Source organism: Lissotriton helveticus, chromosome 8 (genome assembly GCF_964261635.1).
Source record: "Lissotriton helveticus chromosome 8, aLisHel1.1, whole genome shotgun sequence".
In the NCBI taxonomy this organism is placed as follows: domain Eukaryota; kingdom Metazoa; phylum Chordata; class Amphibia; order Caudata; family Salamandridae; genus Lissotriton; species Lissotriton helveticus.
Window position 1 is genome coordinate 1,057,949,733 of NC_136069.1, and position 25,170 is coordinate 1,057,974,902.

At 46.6% G+C, this 25,170-nt stretch overlaps 1 protein-coding gene across 1 annotated transcript in view; it reads right to left on the minus strand.

Annotated features, from left to right (window-relative positions):
• CFAP47 (cilia and flagella associated protein 47) overlaps window positions 1-25,170 on the minus strand; it is a 2,858,849-nt gene that overhangs the window by 1,680,210 nt on the left and 1,153,469 nt on the right. Inside the window, exon 44 of the mRNA XM_078657910.1 lies at window positions 1,213-1,439. Within this exon, the coding sequence (XP_078514036.1) occupies window positions 1,213-1,439 (227 nt within the window). The remainder of the gene's footprint in view (window positions 1-1,212; window positions 1,440-25,170) is intronic.

Here is a 25,170-nt window from a genome sequence, read left to right on the forward strand (position 1 = left end):
GACCACGGTGTTAAATTATACAGTGTATTTAAAATGAATGCCTAAATATGAATTTCTATAAAATAAACTTTGAGTAAAAAGTACAAATATCCTAGTGTGGAGACTTAAATTTTGACCTCTTGAATTTGCCAAATGTAAATGTTACATACAGCCAATTGTTACGGATAGGCCTCATGGTCACCTGGTAAAATAAGTACCCAGAAAGGAATCTTTTCTTTGATATAACTTTTGACCCAGTCCTTTCTGGTCCCTGGGAAACTCTCTTTTTTGTGAGATTCAGTATAAAAACAACAGCTTTCTAGCAAATCTGTGCAGAAACCGTGACCTTAAAATGCTCACCCTGGTTTATTTTCCATATACAGTTCTCAAATTATTTGGAAGGAATGCCTACAACAAGTTCCTTTCCAAATGTCAAAATGGTATGGGGTCCAAACCCATTTTAGGAGTTGGTGAAAGTTTGCCGACTCCTAACATGGGATTCATATATAAAAATAAAAAATAAATAACATTCTTATGGTTGCAATCCCCAAATCAGTGTTTGCAGCTTTAAACATTCTTTGCACATCTGGACCACAGTGTTTAGGAAAACTTTAGTACCACTTAAGTAGGTTGGTGGTAATTGAGTTCACCCATGCGGGCTAATTTGGCCAGGTTATTCATCCACCACTGCTTTTAAAGCTCAAAATCCCCCACAATAACATCTGCACAAAAAAAACAAATATATAAAGTGTCAGGTTGTTTAAACAGCGTAATAATGTGGAGGGAAATAGGGGCAGAAATGAACCAGTTGTTCATTTTCACATAGACCGCTGAAGGCGTATGGTTAGGTGTCTTTTATGACTTTAGGTCGAAAGGTTCGTCTCACCTTCTACACCCCCAAACGCCAGCTCCGCTCCGCCAACATCTCCCTCGCCACCGTCCCCCACAGCCGAAGAGCGACCACCGGCAGCAGATCGTTCTCCCACCTTGCCGCCAAGACCTGGAACACACTCCCCACCCTTCTACGGCAGACACAGGACCTGCTAACCTTCAGAAGACTACTCAAGACCTGGCTATTCGAGCAGTAGCAGCATCCCGCCCCCCCCCAAGCGCCTTGAGACCCGCACAGGTGAGTAGTGCGCTTTACAAATGTTCTGATTGATTGATTGATTGATTGAAAGGTTAAAAAGATGAAAGGCAGTTCTCCCGAGGTGGGAGTGTGTGACTCAATACCTCCAATCTCGCGAGGCCTGTGGCTGCCACCGCCGCTCGAAGGCTGCTGCTCTCCAGAGTGCCTGTGAGCTGTCGGCGTTCATACTCCAGTGCTGTCATCTGCTTCTGGGCGGAGAGCGCCAGCGCCCTCTCCCTGGCCTCGTTAACCAGCGGGATCCTTAGCTCCTCCACCAGCACGCCCTTGTGGCTGCATTTGAAGCACATAGGCTGCTGTGCCCCGCTGGCATCTGCAAAACAGTAAGATATTTGCATTAAAGGGAGCTCGTGTCCACAATATCGCATCAAGAAATATCTGGCTGGGAAGAAAGGAACTTAAATGAAATTATTTTCCGCCTGAAAACGCTGCAGCGCTATAAACAAAATATAAAAAAAAATCCTCAAACTCGAGATCATTCAATGAAGCATTTTAATCATTTGTTGACATAACAAGTTGTCCATGGAATGTAAAACCGAAATGTAAATGTCACGAAAACAGGCACCTATACAAATTAGTCACAGCTAGAGAGCGTTGAAACGATGTACCTCTGTTGGCAGCCAATAATTAACTCATCCATATGGCCTATGAAATATACATTTTCTCCTGATTTTCAATTATGAGGCAGTACTGCCTCCCATTTCATAACTAGGCACGCTGAATATATTAAACGCCCTCGCTTCGATGTTTTTTGCTTACTCCTGAATCACATGCTCAAGAAAAAAAAAGCTCGGCGCAGTAACTGGTAGATGGCTTTTTACACTGCCTTATTGGATTCAGAAGAGGCAAATTCGTATTAATAAACGACTCAAAAGGCAGATCTCTTGTACTGTTGCCTACAAAGCTTACTTTCGATCACAATTTATTAAAAAAAATATATATAACACAGTTGTAGTTGATCCGTGGACTTACCAGGGCACCTCAGCACCACCACGTCCCAAGAGGTTGAACAATTTGCATCTTTTACACGAAAATAACTCATCCACCCGACTGTTTGTTTACATGTCAGAGGTGAAACATCGGCAACAGAAAAGTGCGACTGGCTCTGCTGTGTATTCCTGAAGTGTGAAGGGAATTCTGAATAGTGGCCCGTGACATGGGCACAAGCCATAGGCTAACATGCGGTGCTTGCATCTGGTGGTGCCACATATCGTGTAACGGTGAGGCTTTTCCACCTTCCATCCCCTGCTTCAATAGAGGTTGGGGCAGAATGGGGGAAAGTGGAATGGATAGCCTACCCTTGCTTATCACAGAGCATCTTCTTGTGCCTTCTATGGTGCTGATTTCAAAGTTTAGGTCAGGCCATGACCGGCGTAACTTTGGAGACGGGGACAATGCGAGGTAGTGTGACCTAGTTTAGGACACCCCCCCGCGCCGCACGGCCACCAGCAGCTGCGTGTGCCTCCCGCCTGCCTGCCTCGCTGCCCCGGCTGCCGCTGTGTGACCACGCCCCCTGACACCGAGCGGCGTGGTCTGCGCTCGCCTGTCCTGCAGGCTCCTGTACCCCGCTATCTTGCTGTGTGCCCCTCTGCATTTATTGTACTTTATTGTCAATTAGTTTGTGTTTATTGCCTGTTTGCCTGTTTTTCGCTCCCCCCGGCTCTTCCCTACCCGCTCCCGGCTTCCCGCCACCGCCGCTAACCCCGCCCCCTTTTTCTTTCTGTACCCTCCCCGCTCCCGCCTCCCAGCTGCTCCACCCTCCCTCGCACTTGGCCATATATGGCGACCGTGCGACGCAGGTGAGTGTGACCTAGTTTAGGACACCCCCCGCGCCGCACGGCCACCAGCGGCTGCGTGTGCCTCCCGCCTGCCTGCCTCGCTGCCCCGGCTGCCGCTGTGTGACCACGCCCCCTGACACCGAGCGGCGTGGTCTGCGCTCGCCTGTCCTGCAGGCTCCTGTACCCCGCTATCTTGCTGTGTGCCCCTCTGCATTTATTGTACTTTATTGTCAATTAGTTTGTGTTTATTGCCTGTTTGCCTGTTTTTCGCTCCCCCCGGCTCTTCCCTACCCGCTCCCGGCTTCCCGCCACCGCCGCTAACCCCACCCCCTTTTTCTTTCTGTACCCTCCCCGCCTCCCAGCTGCTCCGCCCTCCCTCGCACTTGGCCATATATGGCGACCGTGCGACGCAGGTGAGTGTGACCTAGTTTAGGACACCCCCCGCGCCGCACGGCCACCAGCGGCTGCGTGTGCCTCCCGCCTGCCTGCCTCGCTGCCCCGGCTGCCGCTGTTTGACCACGCCCCCTGACACAGAGCGGCGTGGTCTGCGCTCGCCTGTCCTGCAGGCTCCTGTACCCCGCTATCTTGCTGTGTGCCCCTCTGCATTTATTGTACTTTATTGTCAATTAGTTTGTGTTTATTGCCTGTTTGCCTGTTTTTCGCTCCCCCCGGCTCTTCCCTACCTGCTCCCGGCTTCCCGCCACCGCCGCTAACCCCGCCCCCTTTTTCTTTCTGTACCCTCCCCGCTCCCGCCTCCCAGCTGCTCCGCCCTCCCTCGCACTTCGCCATATATGGCGACCGTGCGACGCAGGTGAGTGTGACCTAGTTTAGGACACCCCCCGCGCCGCACGGCCACCAGCGGCTGCGTGTGCCTCCCGCCTGCCTGCCTCGCTGCCCCGGCTGCCGCTGTGTGACCACGCCCCCTGACACAGAGCGGCGTGGTCTGCGCTCGCCTGTCCTGCAGGCTCCTGTACCCCACTATCTTGCTGTGTGCCCCTCTGCATTTATTGTACTTTATTGTCAATTAGTTTGTGTTTATTGCCTGTTTGCCTGTTTTTCGCTCCCCCCGGCTCTTCCCTACCCGCTCCCGGCTTCCCGCCACCGCCGCTAACCCCGCCCCCTTTTTCTTTCTGTACCCTCCCCGCTCCCGCCTCCCAGCTGCTCCGCCCTCCCTCGCACTTCGCCATATATGGCGACCTTGCGAACGCGCAGCGTTGACGCGCAGCGGGAGCGCCGATTGTGCGCCGAAGGCGCGCCAAAGGTAAGCCCGTCTGCGCCCGTCCGCGCCTGGACCGCGCCCAGGGCCAGGACCCCTGGCCCCCACCGACGAAAGACGACCCGACTGTCCTACAACGCCACCGAACTCCACGCACTCAACACCGGCAGAACCCCTGGATGCTACCGAGCCACCCCGAAGCACACCCACGGACCCTTCAGCTGCCACGCCTGCAAGTTCACCTGCATCCGGTCCTGCACCCCACCAGCACCCGCCAAGCCGAACACCAGCAGCAACCACCTGAAGTGCATCCTGCTCAACACCCGCTCCGTCCACAGGCACGCCATCGAACTCTGGAACCTCCTAGACACCACAGCTCCAGACGTCGCCTTCCTCACGGAAACCTGGATGAACGACTCCTCAGCGCCCGACATCGCCATCGCCATCCCAGAGGGATACAAGATCGCCAGAAGAGACCGCGTCAAACAGATTGGAGGAGGCATCGCCATCATCCACAGGGACACCATCCACATCACGACCAACACCAACGACACCCTGAAAACCGCCGAACACCTACACTTCCAGATCCACACCGACCCGAAGACCACCCTCAGAGGCACCCTGATCTACCGACCCCCGGGACCTCGCACACAATTCAGCGAGGACATCGCCGACTTCGTCAGCCCGCATGCCCTCCCCTCCGCTGACTACATCCTCCTGGGGGACCTCAACTTCCACCTGGAGAACAACAACGACCGCAACACCATCACCCTGCTCGACAACCTCGCCAACCTCGGACTCAAGCAGCTGGTATCCACCCCCACCCACCTCGCCGGACACACACTCGACGCCGTCTTCTCATCCAGCAAAGACATCGCCTTCAGCCACGCCACTGGACTCCACTGGACGGACCACAGCTGCGTCCACTTCACCTTCCGAAGAACGACGACCCACCACCACCAGCAACCGGTTGCCCGAAGAAGCTGGAACAAGATCTCAGCCGACCAGCTCGCCGCTTCCCTGAGCCAACACCCCCCCGCCAGCTCAGTGAACCCCAGCCAGGCCGCCGACAACCTCACGAAGTGGATCAACAACTGCGCGGACGAACTCGCCCCACTGAGGACCCCGCCCGGCAGACCCGGCAGCAAGAAGGCCCCATGGTTCACCGACAAACTCAAGAGTTCCAAGAAGAACTGCCGAGCCCTCGAGAAAGCCTGGAGAAGGGAACCAACACCAGACAACATGACCGCCCTCAAGCTTGCCACCCGGAAGCACCACCAACTGATCCGCGCCACCAAGAAAACTGCATTCAAGGACCGGCTGGACAACAACGCACACAATTGCAAGGAACTCTTCAACATCGTCAAAGAGCTCTCCAACCCCAACGCCGGAAACAACGACATCACCCCATCGCAAGACCTCTGCAATTCCCTCGCCTCCTACTTCCACAACAAGATCGCGGACATACACAACAGCTTCACCACTCAACCGACGCACGCCACAACCGAACCACCGCCCCCCACCACCACCCTCTGCGCCTGGACTCCGATCAGCACCGAAGACACCATCCGCATGATGAACTCCATCCACTCCGGATCTCCGACCGACCCCTGCCCTCACCACGTCTTCAACAAGGCCGACGCGATCATCGCACCCCACCTGCGGGATATCATCAACACCTCCTTCGACACCGCCACCTTCCCGGAGAGCTGGAAGCACGCCGAACTCAGCGCCCTACTAAAGAAACCTACAGCGGACCCCACCGAACTCAAGAATTACCGCCCCATCTCGCTCCTCCCGTTCCCAGCCAAAGTCATCGAGAAGACCGTCAACAAGCAGCTGGCCGCCTTCCTCGAGACGAATGGATCCCTCGACCCCTCACAGTCTGGCTTCCGAGCCAACCACAGCACCGAGACCGCCCTCATCGCTGCCACCGATGACATCCGAGCCCTGATGGACAACGGAGAAACAGCGGCCCTCATCCTCCTAGACCTCTTCGCGGCTTTCGACACTGTCTGCCACCGCACCCTAGTGCAGCGCCTCAGCAACGTCGGAATCCAGGAGAAGGCACTGGACTGGATCATCTCCTTCCTCGAGGAAGAACACAGAGAGTCCGTCTACCACCGTACAAATCAGAGGCCACCGAAGTCATCTGCGGCGTCCCTCAAGGATCCTCGCTGAGCCCCACCCTCTTCAACGTCTACATGAGCCCCCTCGCGGCCATCGCACGCCAACACAACCTCAACATCATCTCCTACGCTGACGACACCCAGCTGATCCTCTCCCTGACCAACGACCCCGCCGCCGTCAGAGCCAACCTTCACGAAGGGATGAAAGACGTAGCCGAGTGGATGACGACCAGCCGCCTGAAACTGAACTCAGACAAGACGGAAGTCCTCATCCTGGGCTCCTCGCCCTCCGCCTGGGACGACTCCTGGTGGCCCCCCGCCCTGGGCAGCGCACCCAAACCAACAGACCACGCACGAAACCTGGGCTTCATCCTGGACTCCTCCCTCACCATGACCAGACAAGTCAACGCCGTCTCCTCATCGTGCTTCAACATCCTGCGCATGCTACGCAAGATCTTCCGGTGGATCCCCACCGAGACAAGGAAGACGGTCACCCAGGCCCTCGTCACCAGCCGACTGGACTACGGCAACGCCCTCTACGCCGGAACCACCACCAAGCTCCAGAAGAGACTCCAGCGGATCCAGAACGCCTCAGCCAGACTCATCCTCGACCTCCCACGACACAGCCACATCTCCGGACATCTGAGAGACCTGCACTGGCTCCCCGTCAACAAAAGAATCACCTTCCGCCTCCTCACCCACGCACAAAAGCCCTACACGATCAAGGCCCGAGCTACCTCAACAACCGCATCAACTTCTACGCTCCCAAACGACACCTCCAATCAGCCAGCCACGCCCTCGCCGCCGTCCCCCGTATCCGAAGAACGACAACAGGAGGAAGATCCTTCTCCTTCCTGGCCGCCAAGACCTGGAACTCCCTCCCGACCGACCTGCGCCTGACCCAAGACCACCTCTCCTTCAGGAAGAAGCTCAAGACCTGGCTTTTCGAGCAGTAGCAGCACTCCCCCCCCCCCTAGCGCCTTGAGACCCTCCGGGTGAGTAGTGTGCTATATAAATGTCTATGATTGATTGATTGCATGTGCAGGCACTTGTGAAAGGAAGTGAATGAAAGTGGGCAGGAAGATGGAAAATGGCGGCCGCAAGCTGGGGCTTATAATGGTTTCATTCTGGACACCTAGGAGGCCTTCAAAACGTAAGTGCTGCTTTCTTTGGTCTACAGTAGCTCTGGACTTATAGCGACCACACTTCGCATAATAAGTGCTTTATGGACAAACTTGGGCTTTTCCTGGCACAATGGTCGTCTGACAGAATGGCCTAGCCACTGGGTACAGAGAACCATCTTTGACATATTGCTGATACTCTGAATGTTATTGTGGCAATCCTGGCATAATGGTGTTGGACCTCGTCCTCTCTGCAGGGTCACTTCCAAACCTTCTGCCTTCACTCTTCATGTTTGCTGGATTCGTTTTTGTAGACTATAGGACCCTGTGCATGTTACCACTGTTAACCAGTGCTAAAGTGCTTATACTATCTCTTTCAAAAGTAGAAAAACTGGCGTACACCTATTTGGCACATTTAATTTACTTTGAAGTCCCTAGTATATGGTACTACACGTAACCATGGCCTGTAAGTTAAATGCAACTATTTGGCCTGCAGCACTCATTATGAAACCCACTAAAGAAGCCTTTTGAAACAGGTCTCCGGCCTGTCATTGCAGCCTGTAATGCAGCTTAAAACTGCCATTTTGACCTGGTTAAATAAACCTTTTGACGACTGATTGCATATGGCTGGGTCCAAACTGGAATGGCATGGTGAGCAAAAAACGATGGATTTAGGCCCAGATCTCTGTATTGGGGTACATGTACGACATTGTTCTGCATTCTGTCCATCAATAGTTCTTTTTGCATTTGTCACCCCATGTGGGACGGGTATGCTCAGACGTGAGTCCGTTGCTCTCCATGTCACTGGAATCAAGCTATCCTGGCTGAAGAGGGGTGAAACCTCGAAACCGGTCCTAGGATGCTTGTTTCCAGTCCAGAGAGGACCAGGCCTGGCAGTTCGGGCTGGACTGTTCCCATGAGGCACAGGGTCAAGACTGATTTGCATATGGCTGGGTCCAAACTGGAATGGCATGGTGAGCAAAAAACTGCAGCCGCTCAATCTCCACTCAAGAAGGCGGCGAGTGGACAGGTTTGGGTGGAAGACCCTCCCCTGCTGCTGCGACAAAAGATCCTCCTGAAGGGACAGCCTGATCAAAGGAATGATGGCCATGCTCAGAAGCTTGGGATACAGTACTCTCCATGGCCAGTCCGGAGCCACAAGGATGACTTGGGCCCAGCCGTTCCTGATCTTTTTGAGAATTTTGGGCAGGAGTGGTATGGGCGAAAAGGTGCACAGGAGACCTGAGCTACATACGAGATGAAATGCATCTCCGAGCGAGAGCCACCAAGGAAACTCCAATGCGCAAAACTGCTGACATTGTGCGTTCTGAACTGAGGTGAACAGTTCTAACCAAGACTCTCCCCACTGATGAAAGAGACCTTGTGCCACCTCCAGGTGGAAACAACATTTGTGATCTGCTAGGCATCAACGGCTGAGTTCGTTCACACTGGCGTTGAGGGAACCAGCCAGATGTTGAACCACCAGGGATATGCCCTGCTGTTCCAGTCATGTCCAGAGGTGCCTGGTCTCTTGACAAAGGGTCCACAACCCCACGCTGCCCTGTGTGTTGCAGTACCACATGGTGGTGTTGACCATGAACGCTTGCACTAGCCTTCCCTTGATGGAAGGTAGAAAGGCTTTCAATGCCAGTCGGATCACACAGAGGTCCAACAGGTTGATGTGGAGTCCAGATTCCACGGGAGACCAGAGTCCTCTGATCTCCACCTTTCTCAGATGGCCATCCCATCCCAGGACTGACATATCTGTTACTACTGTCAGCTCTGATTGGGGAAGGGAGAGGAGTCAGTCGCTGACCCAACTGCGGTTTGTAAGCCACCACTGCAGGGCCTTTTCAGTTCCTTCTGAGATCCGGTACTCAAAACAATATTTCTCTACCATAATAATTAACAAGCACTATAAGTCGCTAATATGCAAACACCCAGGGGGCTGGCCACAAGGTCAAAGGCATGTCACAAAACACAAATTAGAAACATATCAAAATGTATTAATAATTCATTAGCATCTTATTTATAAAATTAATATATATAACATACCACGCCGTCACTCTCACTCACGCATTGATACCAAATGATTCATACTCTCACATACCAACACATCCTGTGATTCAGGAATACACTCATACTCATGCCAACAATACCAGAGATAAGAACAAATGGACCAATATTAACGAATAAAGATAACAGTAATCATAATCTAAAGACAGGTGAACATTACAGTATCTTTTTAGCACCAAATAGATTCAAGGTCACCAAAGTACATTAGAATTAGAATGATAACAGGGAATATAGATCATGAATTAGATGAGGTCCATTCAGTAGAAACAACGCCGGCGCGCGTTTCGGTGATCGACCCAGTGAGGGTCTCACCTTCCTCAGGGGGAAAGATCCAGAGGCGTGGCTGTGGGACGAGCCAAACGCAGGAAACCAGAGTAGAAGGATCAGAGTAAAAGGATCATAGAATAAATGGTTAGAATCAAAGTAGAGAGCTTATCTATGAACAAGGCTGTCACAGGGGCATGGCCAGACAACGACGGGGGGAGGACTTTAATGAGTGTTCCTTTCCACCCCGTCCACAGGACCAGTACGGCCCCTTTAACTCAGCCTGGGCTTCCCTGGGGGCGGACGTATTTCCTGTGACATCAGCAGCCACCAGCCAAACGGGTACGAAGGAGGCGGATAAAAGACCAAAGCAGGAAGACAGCGCGTCAATTACTGGCGGAGAAACTGGCGTTTGGACGTGGAGGCAAGAGACGAATCCCTCGAGACGAAGAGGAAGACGGAGGAAGAATCCGAAGACCCTGGAACCCGGCGGACCGAGAAGCCAGGAGGCCAACGACACCACGATTCGCCCCGCCACACCTCAGGAGAAGTGTGGCTGGACAAGGTATGGGACCGCATACTGAGGTTCGCATTTTCACGGGGAGGGACCGGGTAGGAGTCGTTGAGGGAGGTCACGGGACTATGTTTGTGTTTTGTTCATTTGTTTTCTTCTACACTCCTGCTACATTCTGGCAGTGTTCGTTCTTGCATAAACACGGTGGTAGTCCCCGGTGAATCCTCACACCCCTACCCCGCTCTCCACACTTATCGACTGGACCCGGAAGTAACTCTGTGGCATCTTTTCTTTTGTTTTATTTCCCTTTGGTTTTTGCCGGAGCAAACATTGGGGAGACTCCTTGACCTGAGGTACCGAAGCTGTGTGCGTGTAATACCAGGATCCCTCTGAAACGCCTCCATTCCCAGAGCCCCGGAGCAACAAACTTTCGCACCCTAATACATCCGACGGATGTTTTTGCTTTTGTTTGGCTTGAGAATAAAAGAACTGATCCAGTCTTTGTGGTGTATTTACTATGGGTACTGTATCGATCCCCCTATTTCTGACCCTTGTCTGGTTAATAATTAACTAGCAGCCATTCAACTGCACAGAAATCCGTTATCTGATTAGCCACACAACGGCACAGAAGCCCGTTATCTGATTAGGTCATAGCGCATGCCATCTCATTAGGCAAGCACTATTTCTCCAGCCCCCTAATAGGCATACGGTGTTCTCAAAACAAATCAAACCTATCACGACCTGGGAAATACCCACAGCCATTGTTTTGATTTAGCCGAGAACTTCAGTAAAGAATGCGCGAACGACCAGTTCGTATGACATCCTTATTGACGTATTTATGTCCATCCTTACGTCAATCCCGGCACCTTTCAGGTATAAATAATACCGACATTGCCTTAAGCAAACACACGAGGTGGTGACAAGATTGGAGCAGCGAGACTTGCCGAGGAGCCCAGCTGACAGCAAAGCCCACAGACGCTGCCCCTCCTTTCTGACGCGCTGAGAGAGGGAGACGCTGCCTTTTCTCCTGCCGAGAAATCCAGCTCCGGCGCTTCCAAGCAGCCCTCGCAGGCAGCTGGAATATCAAGACCTGAGATAGAGATACCAGCCCTCCAGCCTTCTAAACTCCCAGGTACTGAACTGAATCATCCTTTGTAGAGAATTCTTGAAGCAGACCCTTGGCAAAGCAAACTTAACCTAAACTGCTACTTATCTACTCCCGCCACGTATTAGGCTTAGGTCAGGTACATTGGGGTAGGCGTAGTTAGAAGCACCAGTTGAGTACGATTAGTCAATGTATATATGTATGTATCTATTTTATCCATTTTAAGTATCATATGGCTAAGAAACCATATCAATGCTTTTACAGTATTATTTTATAATTCTGTTATTACTGTATGCACTTTACTTAACTATAAGTATTGCAATAATAGCGATTCATTTCTCTTGTTTGAGAAAAGAGACTGATCAATAAATAACATCTTTTTATTGAACACGCCCGTCTCTTCCTTTTCTCTACAATCTGGTGAAACTAAGAATGCACTGAACTGACTGAGTAAAATAGGTTGTCTTTTGTTTTCACACGACTCTAGAGATACACTCTTGATTAGGGGAGAGCAAAGTTGTCATGTTCTATGGTTGTCAGAAACTAAATCCCTTCTTGTCTATCCAGGGAGGTTAAACTCCTCCTTGTCTATTTGAGAAAGTTTCTAGTGAACTCTGAGCTAGCTGGCACACACATAAGTTTAAGTCTAATATCGACAGTAGAAGACCTAGTTAACCTCTGTCCTACGTCTATACTATTGAAGATATTATCCCAATGCGCAGAGCCTATTGGGATGATAGGAACTACACTACATGGCGCCCAACTGTTTGGATAGGCGATAAATCTAACGTAAGACATTAGAGTAACTCAGTCGTGCTTTTTCACACAGACCCCTTTTTCCCCATAATACTCCAAAGACGTCTGGAGTGGGTGAAAGGTTAAATCCGCCAAACTTAGTAGGAGGAGACTCCTATCTATGGTTCTTGGTTTATTCAACGTTGAAGGATACACTGTTCCAAAATATTGTGCATCTAATCTTTGTTTCCATAGAAACCTGATCTGCAAATAAACAAAATCTTCTTGACAGTAGAATGTCAGAAAACGAAGAAGAAAGGGAGACAGCTAGAATAGCAGCTGAACTGATAGCAGCTGACCATACTCTGCTTCAAACTGACCCGGATGCAATACTAATCCCGGTCAACATAAGGAAATCTATAACTTTAAAACTTATAGAAAATGGGCTGACACCGAGAGGTGGTACAGTCATATTCGTAATTGAGGCACACGAATATCGGCAGACAGAGGTATTCTATTCATGGATAAACTTTCCAGCAGCAAACGCTGTAACAAAGGACTTCCACTATTACAAAATAGAGGAACCTCCTAATGAGTACACTCCTTATACCAAGAGCACCTGCTATGGTTTAATGGCGCCCTAAAACATAATAATCACATCACCAGGCTCGGTCCACTAGGTAGACCAGGAGCAACGTGGCCGGTCCTAGCCGGATACACACCACATCCAGACATTGAAGAAATGTCTGCACCAGAACTTTTAGCACAGCTAAAACAACTAATTAAAATACACAGACAATTAGTCCAATATGTAATGCGGACTTCAACAGTCCAACCAGCTATTAAAATTCCACAGCTGATCCCTCACCAGGGGAACACAAATAAAATTACACCACAGAACATACAGTCCTGTCTAGGTAAAGTACCCGCAAAACAGGAACAAATTCCATTCTGGTTAGCACAAAAAATCACTCAAATAGAGGCGGTATTTCCAGATACCACCCCGGTTGAGAAACACAGGATTCTGACTATCTGTCTTCCAATGGGAATCGCACCACATGTGGAGGACTGTGACACTTGGGGTACAGTCTTTGCTTCCATTTACACAAAAACACATGGTGTTCCATCCATGTCAGTAATACCAGATGTGCTAAAACAAATTCAAGATGAATACGGTCCAGAACCTGCTTTAACTCTTGGTATGAAATTACTAAAAGACTTTAAGCAGGTCTCGGCAATATTATTAGCCAATATAAAGGGAGAAGCAGCAAATGTGGCGATCCGCCAGAGGTTGAAAGAGACAGATATAGCAGACCAACCATTTGAAATTGCCAGAATCATAGAAAAATCCTATGAAGAACTAGGAAGAGATAGTTTGGGTGGAAAACCGGTGAAACCCCAACTTATTGAAAAACCTGAAAAAATATTTATTAAGAATAATCTAAACACTCAAAAAAAGAGCTGGGATGGAAATAAACAATCCACTCCTAAAGAAAAAAGATTCCAGTCCAGAGGAAGGTCCCCTCGGCGGAGAGAAAGATCTCCGGACCAAGGACACAAGTCTCCCCAAAGGGAGCTCTCTGAGAAAAAATACAACCTTAGAAATAGGGATAATCTGAAGAAACCTGATAGATATCAAGATATTGATACACGTCCGTCTCAATCTTTTCAGACTTCCTCGCAGAAATCGGAAAGAAGAGGACGATCAGAACACAGGGAAGAGCACGTCAAGTCCAAAGACAAGGAACCTGCTCATCAAAATAAAAAATTACAGTTTCCAAAAAAGAAGGTAGCCAGTATTAAAGTAATCAACCATGCCGAGAATACTGAGGACACAGCTGAAAAACGGAGAATGGGCTCAGACAATGCTAGACAGCGCAGCAGAAGTGAGCATAGCTCGCAAGATCCTTATGAATCATCTGGAGACAGTGGACACGAATGAATACATTCAGGTGGAAACTGCAGATACCAGAGTTAGCAAACCTCATAAAATATATGAAATAACATTGCGTATAGAGGGGGATAAGACTAGGAAAATAAGGGGTCTCTTTTGGGATAACCTCTCCAAGGGCTATGATATCCTTCTAGCTGAAAGAGACTGGCCACCAGAGTTTGTCAGGGAGTGCCCTCATGGCGAAGAAATAATTATGCCTGCCTTCTCAAATCATATTCCAATACATAAAAAATATACACTTGCAAGAAAGTGGGCAGTAGCCCAAGCTCCTGCATTATATAAAAACCATGTGGGATGGGATGAGGACTCTCCTCCTCACAAAATCCAGTTAAAATCACAACCTACTGCTCAGAGGCAGTACCCAATACAGCCAGAAGCTAAAAAACGGGTAAAAGAGATCCTAGATCAACTTGAATACCAGGGGGTGATTGAAACTTGCACCTCACAAATGAATAATCCTTTGTTTCCTGTCTCCAAACCAGACAATTCATATCGTCTTGTTTTGGACTACAGACACCTTAACTCATGTTGCAAAACCTTTGCAGTACAAAACTCGCATAGTGCTGCACTAATGAATAACATAGTGCGCAAAAAATACAAAACAACATTAGACATCTCTAATGGATTCTTCTGTCAAAATATAGCACCAGAAAGCAGATATTTGACCGCGTTCTCAATAAATGGCGCGCAAATAAATTTCTGTCGTTTGCCACAGGGGTTCAAGAATAGCCCAGGATTATTCTCAGCAAGAGTAACAGAGTTACTACAAATATATGATGATGAGGCATTATCTTATGTCGATGACATCTATCTAACAGATGATGACTTGGATACTCACTTGAAGAGAGTGAACACCATAATACTTGGGTTCGCAGCAGAGGGTTACAAATTCAACTTTAAAAAGTCAAGAATTGCCCATCTAACTGTCCTGTTTTTAGGATATGAACTATCAAGTGAAGGCAAGAGCCTGGCTGACAATTTCCTAGAGAAATGTGCTGTAATCCAAGCACCTAGAACACTAAAAAACTTACAATCAATTCTAGGTTTCCTAAATTTCGGAAGAACTTACATTATAAATTATGCAGAGAGAGTTAAACCTCTCTATGATCTTATAAAACCAGATTTTAAAAGAATCAATTGGACTCAAAAACACACAGAAATTTTGAGATCTTTACAAACAGATATGTTAGTTAAAACAAAATTACAAACACGTGACAACACACGCAACCTTGTGATTCGAGTCCTCCCAGGAAGATGCGGATTCACATACCTGACCTCTAATGAGGGAGAGAAGGTACCAATTGCATACAAATCACATTTGTACACAGAAGCTGAAAAAAGGTTCAGCATTAAGGAAAAGATCGTTCATGCAGTTCAAACAGCTGTAGCAAAGGAAAAATACCAAGCCGACGGTAGACAGGATACAGTCAGAACAGCAGAATCAGCTTTTGAGGCATTAACAACACGATGTAATTTACCGACAACGGCACTGAATCCAGAATGGATACAATGGGTAAATTCTGTTGCTACAGACAAAGTAAAATACTATTTTGACCCGGAAATGAAAGAATTAAAATATCTAGAATATGTGAAAGAATACCCTCTGCCAATCGACATTTTGCCTTTACGACAGTACGCCTGTGTAATATATACAGACGGTCATGCTCAACCCTCAGTTTGGGGAGAGCTGGCTTACAACGCCACATGCGAAATTGTAAAAGAAGTGTGGCGCGGAGGTAAATTAAGACCTCTACTTACAAAAACAAACTCAGTGGAAAATAATTCAGAACAACAAACTGAAATAATAGCGTTAAAAATGGCGCTAGATAATGCCGATTGCGAATTCCCGACACTTATAGTGTGCGATTCGTATTACTGCGTCAAATCATACAATAACGATTTACAGAAATGGATTCAAAACAGTTACAAAGATGACACAGGTGCAACAATAAAGCAAAAAGTGCTTTGGGAACAAGTAGTTCTTTTACAGAAAGAACTACCAAAAACTCACATGATACATTCACTGAGTCATCAGCGTGATGGCGTTCACGTTGCAGGGAATTCATTGGCTGGGACAGCCACAGCGGTAGCAACTAAATCGGCTTCCGTAGCTACAAAAAAGCGTGCAGTAAAATACATTGACGGTGAAACAGTGCTGACAGTAAAAACTTCATCAAAACCGATCAACTATCCACTCAATTATACATACATAATCGATGCAAACTCAGTCCCTTTTGCTCGAATCCCTGGAGTGGGGGATAGAGTAATTCCAAACACGGACAGGAGAGGCTTGTTAATAGCAGACGCACATATGGGTGAGGGTCTCAGACACCTTAAGCTAAAAGATTCTCTGGAAGAATTACAATCAGTGTACTGGTGGCCAGGCATGAGCCTGCATCATCACATTTTTGTAAAAAACTGCCCAGACTGCAATAGAGATCGCAGTGGCGAGAGAAACGGTGTAATACAATGGCGTTTCACTCCAGAATGTATCAAATCGACAAAATAAAAACCAATATGAATAATGCGTCACATTAACATATAAAGACTATTTTCACTTATAATGTAGACCCCAACTCTCGGCTGACGTCGGAACTGTTATACAAAGATTTGCGAGTCTATAATGGCATATACGCTAGAAGCATGTTACGTTCTGACCAAAATCTTCACTCTAGCTCTAAAACAGCTTATGGGGGGTGCCTGGCCAGAATGAACATTGCATTGCGGGACTCTTCTCACTTCCTTCCTGAGGGAAACGGGTTGGTGTAAAGAAAAAACCAAGGCATAAAGCAATCTATAACAGCAAAGGTATTAGGTTCAGGAGCTGGGTGGGTCAAACATCTAATAAGTGTCCAACGTAGTCTAAATAACCTGCCAAGAAATTCTCTGAAAGGACTCAGTCCGTACGAACTATTGTTTGGGACTAGAATGTTAATTCAGGACTTAGATAGTCAGACTTCAGTGGTTAAAGAAAAATGCTTTGATATCAAAGATCGCTTGGCTATTTTACAGGACTTAAATGAAACAAGAAAAGACCTGAGCAACATAAAGTTGAAACAGCAGCCAACAACCACTGAAGAAAAACCACCTGTCCCAGCAAGGCCTGTCTGGATTCCAAAAGTCGGGGATCTGGTCAGAGAAAAGATCGCGGTAAAGAAGGAATTTGGGCCTTCTTACAGAAAAGCAGTTCCTGTCTTGTCTATCAACGGGACAAGATCAGTAGTACTACCGCCCCTTGCTGGTAAAAAGGAGAACCGAGTCATATCCATCGACCTGGTTAAACCACAATCATGTGGCCGATAACAAATAGTAGGCCAAGTGGACTCCCAAGAAGTAGCAGAACACCAAAGTTTGCTACATCCACAGAGGTTCAAACTGAAAGACTGATCACATTTGGAAAATCTACAGTGAAACAACAAGGACTATGCAACAGAGCAATGGAACTTGAACCTCTTAAAACCCAAATCAAAGCTTTTCATCAAGAAACAACAACCTACGATGATGTAACTACAGAGTTTTCTATTGAAACAAAGCAAAAGCCAAAAGCAAAAAGTAATCCAGAAGCAATTGGAACAATTGACAGAACAGCATCCGGCTACTTCATCAACTTCGATGATTCTTCAGAAGGACAAAGCGAAACAGAAGTACAGCCATCAACCAAAATCGTTTAAAGACAAAGCAAAGGAACTTTTTCATCAACTAAAGAGAACCTATCTGACTTCTCCATGGATTGAAATTTGGGTGACATTAGGTGCATTTATCCTCATACTTTGGCTCATCATGGTACTATGCTTGGGACATTTCATTGAGGGAAAATATGCTAAAATGGACACAGCAAGCCAGAAAATCAACTTGGTCCTTAAACCACACACATCTACACACGTCAAGAAAAGAGAACTTTCTTCAGTGAACTTCACAGCCAACACTATACCAGGCGGTGTAGCATGGGACAATACTGATTATGAAATCTATGGCCCGGTTGAAATCCTGAAGTATCCACACCAATTTAAGATCTCGTTAAGTGACTTTGTAAAACTAAGCACATTTGCTGATGATTGGGACTTTGAAAGTATTAATGATATGATGTCTGACCTAGTAATGTCTGCTAAATTTACAGAACATGATTATTTGCAGGGTTCGTCTAATTATGATCAAATGTTCTGCTATAACCACTATGGTAACCATTATCTCCATAAATCTGCACAACCTAGAAATGTTTTAAATTATAACCAATGGGAACATTGTGCTACTCCTCCGAAGGGTAGTTCTAAAACATTTTATGATAAATATTCATATTTTTCAGGGTTTAACACAAGTAATGCAGAAACATTTTATTTCAAATTGTCAAATAAGACAGGTATGAAGACCATGCTTACAAACACAAAATTTGATATATTCAGATTCGTTTTTTGAGCAAATGAATACATTTGGTTTTGATTTCTGGAACAGTAACATTGAAACAAAAACTGTTTGGGGTACAAAAGATTGGCAAGTACAAGGTATAGAATCATTGTTCAGAGCCTGCATGATCCCAGAACAAATTATATTTTTGAATGACACCATTCAACAAACTACCTGTCTTGGCTTAGCCAAAATCAAAGACTTAAACAAACCGTCTATTCCAAAGCCAACAACGAACAGTAATAACTCTATAGATGTTGAGATAGACGTGAACCATATTTTAAACCAAAACAGAACACATCCTGATTGGAAACAATGGTTGATCTGGCCCACAGACACTAATAACTGTCAAGACAGATTCCTGAACAAAATACAGGGGTTCAAATTGACCAGGCCAGACCCTAGATATTCCCAAAGACAACATCCAGGGATAGTAACTACTTACAGTGTGGGCAAGCTCTGCCTTCAATGGCTACAAACATCCACACTGGCAGAAATTAAGCAACACCTAACTTTACTTCAAGAGGGTGCTGACTTGCGTGATTTCATTATGGGACCGCGCAAACAGCGTCAAAAACGTTTCATAGCGGCCTCTATATATGCAGCTTACAATGAAGTTTGGAAAGTAACTCAATATTTGTATTTGTATTTATTTTACTTGTAAAGCGCTAACATTCATCCTGAAAGGACATCACGGCGCTGAGAAAGAATTGCAAGTGACTTGATGACAGCAGTAATTGGAAATTATTGATCTGGCCTGGGAAAAAGGAATGTTTTTAGTTGTTTCCTAAATGAAAGGAAGCAGTCAGTAGTTCTGAGTTTAGGAGGTAACTCGTTCCACTTTGTTGCGGCAATGTGAGAGAAGGCCCTCTCTCCCATCCTGACAGTCCGAGCTCGGGTGATAGATGCTCTTCCTGAGGTCATAGATCGTAGGTTTCTAGAGGGTTTGTGGAATCTAATCCTGTCATGTAGGATGATGGGGCCTGTATCGTGAAGGACTTTGTGAGAAATACACAACAGTTTAAAAGTGGCTCGCTGTCTCATTGGGAGCCAGTGGAGCTCACGCATGCATTTTTTTGCTGAGTCGTATTTCCTTTTATTACAGATGGCTTTGGCAGCGGCATTCTGAACCAACTGCAATTTGGAAAATAGGTAGTCTGCCATTCCCACAAACAGTGAATTACCGTAGTCCAACCTGCTCATCAGTAGAGCTTGGACTAATGTTTTCCTGCAATCTGTCGGAACCCAAGGAAATAGTCGTCTAAGCATCTTCAAGAGGCCGAAACCTCTGCCGCAAACTATGGAAACATGAGATTTCATGGATAAATCTTTATCCAGTGTTATTCCTAAATTTTTAGCTTTTATAGTTGGGTTAGGAGGCAAGCCCAAATCACTAGGCCACCAACTGTTGTCCCAGACATGTGTGCTTCTGCCGAACAGTAGAATTTCAGATTTGTCAGCATTAAGTCTAAGACAATGGTCCTGCATCCAAGTTGCCAGTTCAGTTAGGCAGTTCGTCAATCTAGTTTTGGAGTCGTCATTTTCATCAATGGTAACCATCAACTGGGTGTCATCCGCATAGGAGCACATTTCGACACCCCACTTTTTGCCGATGGTTGCCAACGAGGAGACGAACACGTTGAACAAAGTTGGGCTCAACGATGCCCCCTGAGGAACTCCGTATTTTATAGGTCGTGGGGGGGATGTATAATCACCCAGGCGAACTGATTGGGTGCGATCCGCTAGGAACGATTGTAGCCATCCAAGTGCTTTATCTTGAATTCCTTTCTCTGCCAAAGTATTCAATAGTTGATGGTGGGGTACGGTATCGAAAGCCGCTGATAAATCAAGGAGTATCAGAACGACTGTACTACCTTGATCTACCTTGGTTCTAATACTGTCTGTCACCGCCAAGAGAGTGGTTTCGGTGCTGTTATTTGTCCGAAACCCTGTCTGTGATGCGTCCAGCAGACCATCAAATTGAGACAGCAGAAAAAATACGGGAAATTGACCGTATTAATTTGGAAAAATCACTTTCTGTTGTGGACAATGGGTTAATGACTCTGTCCTCCAGAATATATTCACTGGACAGTATTGTGTCTTCAGCAATCGATATAATATCGCAAGACTTACTGATGTTACAACACGGTCAGTCCCAATTGCGTTCTATTGTACAACTTGGCTGGATGTTACAAAATCTGCATTTAGGCTATGTGCCTTGGCGTTTAATCAACACAACGTCACTATTTAATATCTTTAACCTTACTGATAAACAAATCAGTTTGGCACAGAAGGGTACTGACTATACAATTCTGAGCATTGAAAAACTTGAGAGATTACCATTGACAATGTCAGAACGACCTGTCATTGAATGGATAATACATGGGATAATAAATATTCCGATAACAACTTTCCAGTTTCAATACTGCCAAAAATATATACAGGCAGGCCAGTATGAAAGGTTGGGTAAAGGATACATTAAGTCAACATGGAACTTGCCCTATACACACGCATGTGTTAGTAATAAAGGACAAAGTGTGTTCCTTAGTGGCAATAATTGTGAAAGGTCACTAAGCGGTACACTTCTGTGTCAGGGTATTAGTTTGCATGGAGCATGTGAAGGGAACTCAAATAACCTTTCATGTCACCAGCTAGGCACACCTGCAACACAAATAGAACCATTCTTTAGGAGACTCTCGAACGGGAGTTACATTCTAATTGTAGATCGCAGATGTTGCAGTCTGCTGCCCGGAAAACCTTATCTCATAACCGTGACTACGAAGGTCATGTGCTGTGAACGAGTATTGTTCCCAAACGATGCCCGAGACAGGGAGGCAAGGTTGTGGCCCAGTTTGAAAATTTCTTCTATTCGAATTGATACTTTAAGCAGAATGAAGACAGTGCTCCTACAGACGCCAACCATGTTAACGTCATCAAAAGAAACGTATGATCTCCAAGTTGCAAGGACAACTGCTGAGATTCATTCACTGTTATCAACCAATTCCCCCTTACATTTCGCAGAAATACTGAGCGAAATCTTAAATATTTCTGATACAAGCGGAATCGCGAGTGTATTTAAGACAGTGTTTTCGGGAGCTTTAACCCCATTCAAAGCCATCCTGGGTATTTTTCCTGATTTTGTCCATTCCATCTTTGGCGGACTTCCTCTCCTTTTGGGACTAGTGGCAGGCATCCTATTTTTGATCCTGTTACTTCGCTATGGCAAACCACGTCACAGACAAGACACCAGCGATAATGGAAGAAACAATCCGAGCTATTGGCTACCGGGACCGCATAACTAAAGTCCTTGGACTAGCACGGCTACGAGATTTGAACATGATTTGGTTTCTTTCATTCAGACCGATGTGGCAAAGTTGTGTTATGCCTGTATTAAGGTGCTTGCTATGCGGCGAAGAATGCGTGTTGGACACCTGTCTGACACTACAATCGGATATGCTAATGGACGCAGAGACTTTGTTGGGTCCGGTAACGGCTCATGCATTGTGCTGTCCCCAGCGGCTACCAATCCTGATGACGGCATTCGTGGGGACTTCACCACTACGATTGAAGAGTTGTGAAGTACAAGATGAAAGCAGCATCGATCAGGTACGACCTTCTGTCAGCTATGCTGATCGAAACATCAATGAAGGCAATCATGCTCATGAATGCATGTTACAAAATTTTTCCGAGTTAGTGGAACTTTCACAAGAAGCAGTTGACAGTTTTTTTTCGAAAGTCTCAACAATATGATGTTTTCACCAGAGCAGAAAGAATGACTTTGAGCAAACTAGCACACGGCGTTCCCTACACCCTGAATTTGGCCTTCAACTTTGATAATAAAGCAATATGAAATTTTCTCACCAGTTTTTACGGAGAGCGAGACATTTTTTCCCCATCCATTTCCAAAAATATTTACGATTTTTTGGGACACTTATCTTCTGCTTAAAGTAAAACTATTCTTAGAGAACAAAATGTCTATTTTTAGCTACTCTAGAGACATTAGCTACCCTCTAGCATGTTCACAAGTATTATGATTTTTGTGATGAGATGGTCTCGACTTTTTCTTCTGTATTAAGAGCCATTTCATGTGTAATTTCCGCATTTCATTCATGCTGATTTCAAAATATGCGTTTAGATTTAGCATTATTATACTGCTTGAAGTGCATATAGTAACTATACTCATCTTTTCGTATATTTCGCATTTCCAAATTTCAATATGCAAATGATTGTATTTTGGGGTGGTTCGGCATACACATGCACTACTAGTTTTGTTTACTATGCCTAGACTTGTAAATATGGACATAGATTACGTGGAGTGGGTGTGGTGTATTTACTATGGGTACTGTATCGATCCCCCTAATTCTGACCCTTGTCTGGTTAATAATTAACTAGCAGCCATTCAACTGCACAGAAATCTGTTATCTGATTAGCCACACAACGGCACAGAAGCCCGTTATCTGATTAGGTCATAGCACATGCCATCTCATTAGTCAAGCACTATTTCGCCAGCCCCCTAATAGGCATACGGTGTTCTCAAAACAAATCAAACCTACCACGACCTGGGAAATCCCCACAGCCATTGTTTTGATTTAGCCGAGAACTTCAGTAAAGAATGTGCGAACGACCAGTTTGTATGACATCCTTATTGACGTATTTATGTCCATCCTTACGTCAATCCCGGCACCTTTCAGGTATAAATAATACCGACATTGCCTTAAGCAAACACACGAGGTGGTGACAAGATTGGAGCAGCGAGACTTGCCGAGGAGCCCAGCTGACAGCAAAGCCCACAGACGCTGCCCCTCCTTTCTGACGCGCTGAGAGAGAGAGACGCTGCCTTTTCTCCTGCCGAGAAATCCAGCTCTGGCGCTTCCAAGCAGCCCTCGCAGGCAGCTGGAATATCAAGACCTGAGATAGAGATACCAGCCCTCCAGCCTTCTAAACACCCAGTTACTGAACTGAATCATCCTTTGTAGAGAATTCTTGAAGCAGACCCTTGGCAAAGCAAACTTAACTTAAACTGCTACTTATCTACTCCCGCCACGTATTAGGCTTAGGTCAGGTACATTGGGGTAGGCGTAGTTAGAAGCACAAGTTGAGTACGATTAGTCAATGTATATATGTATGTTTCTATTTTATCCATTTTAAGTATCATATGGCTAAGAAACCATATCAATGCTTTTACAGTATTATTTTATAATTCTGTTATTACTGTATGCACTTTACTTAACTATAAGTATTGCAATAATAGCGATTCATTTCTCTTGTATGAGAAAAGAGACTGATCAATAAATAACATCTTTTTATTGAACACGCCCGTCTCTTCCTTTTCTCTACAATCTGGTGAAACTAAGAATGCACTGAACTGACTGAGTAAAATAAGTTGTCTTTTGTTTTCACACAACTCTAGAGATACACTCTTGATTAGGGGAGAGCAAAGTTGTCATGTTCTATGGTTGTCAGAAACTAAATCCCTTCTTGTCTATCCAGGGAGGTTAAACTCCTCCTTGTCTATTCGAGAAAGTTTCTAGTGAACTCTGAGCTAGCTGGCACACACATAACTTTAAGTCTAATATCGACAGTAGAAGACCTAGTTAACCTCTGTCCTACGTCTATACTATTGAAGATATTATTCCAATGCGCAGAGCCTATTGGGATGATAGGAACTACACTACATCTTCAGTGGTCTAGAACTCGTTCTCTCTCCCCCCCCTTTCCTACTCACAAGTGGCGAGCCAGCCAGAAGACTAGGAGAACCGCCATCTGAAACAAGATGGAGAACTTAATACACCAAATGAAAGAGGGACAAGCAAAGCTTGAATGGGCCGTCCAACAGACAGCTACCCAAGCAGAGGCTGATCGCGTAGCCTTCACTACCGTTATTCAGAATCAGTCCGACAATATAATGAAAATCGCAGAAGGACAGACACAACTCATGACTGTCCTAGGGCAGGGAAGAACCACCGCCCCACCTCCTGGGACGTTCGTTCCCGTTCAGAAGTTTACACCAGGGGACGACCCGTTGGCATTTTTTTTTAACTTTGAGAGGGCCGCTAGGGCCAGCGCTTGGCCCGGGGATAGGTGGCCTTTCTACCTCGCCCCCCTTTTAACAGGATAGGCCCAGGCCGCATATCAGATGGTGAATAAAGACGGTAAAACCGCCTACGCCATGGTGAAACAATACATTTTAGACCGTCTAGGAGTAGACGAAGAAACCCATAGGCTACGATTCCGCCAAGAAAGAGGGGCCCCAGGAGCCCTTCCCAAAACCTTATTCTATAGATTGAAAGGAGCAGCTGATCTATGGCTCAAGCCCCAAGAATCCAATATGGAGGATGTTATGACCAAGATATATCTTGAACAGTTCTTGGAAGCACTGCCCTACAGTACCCAACGCTGGTTGAAACAACATGCTGGTTTGACTCTAGAACATGCTATCGAGATGGCTACCTCGTATGCCCGAGCCCAAGGTCGCCCCACCCTAAAGGAACCTGAAAGATCCACCAAAACCATAACCACAGGGAAACCAGAGAAGAAGTTCACCAAAGGGCCAGCTGATCTGCCACAACCCAGGGTCCCCCGACCGGACATTCCCCCGGCCTCAGGTCCACAGTGCTATGATTGTGGAGAGTGGGGACATATAGCGCGATACTGCCGCAAGAAAAAAGAAAAGGAGGAAGAACCCATGGACGTGAACTACGCGCCCCATTCTCTCCTATATGCCCAAGAGACTAGCCCAGTGTTTTATGTG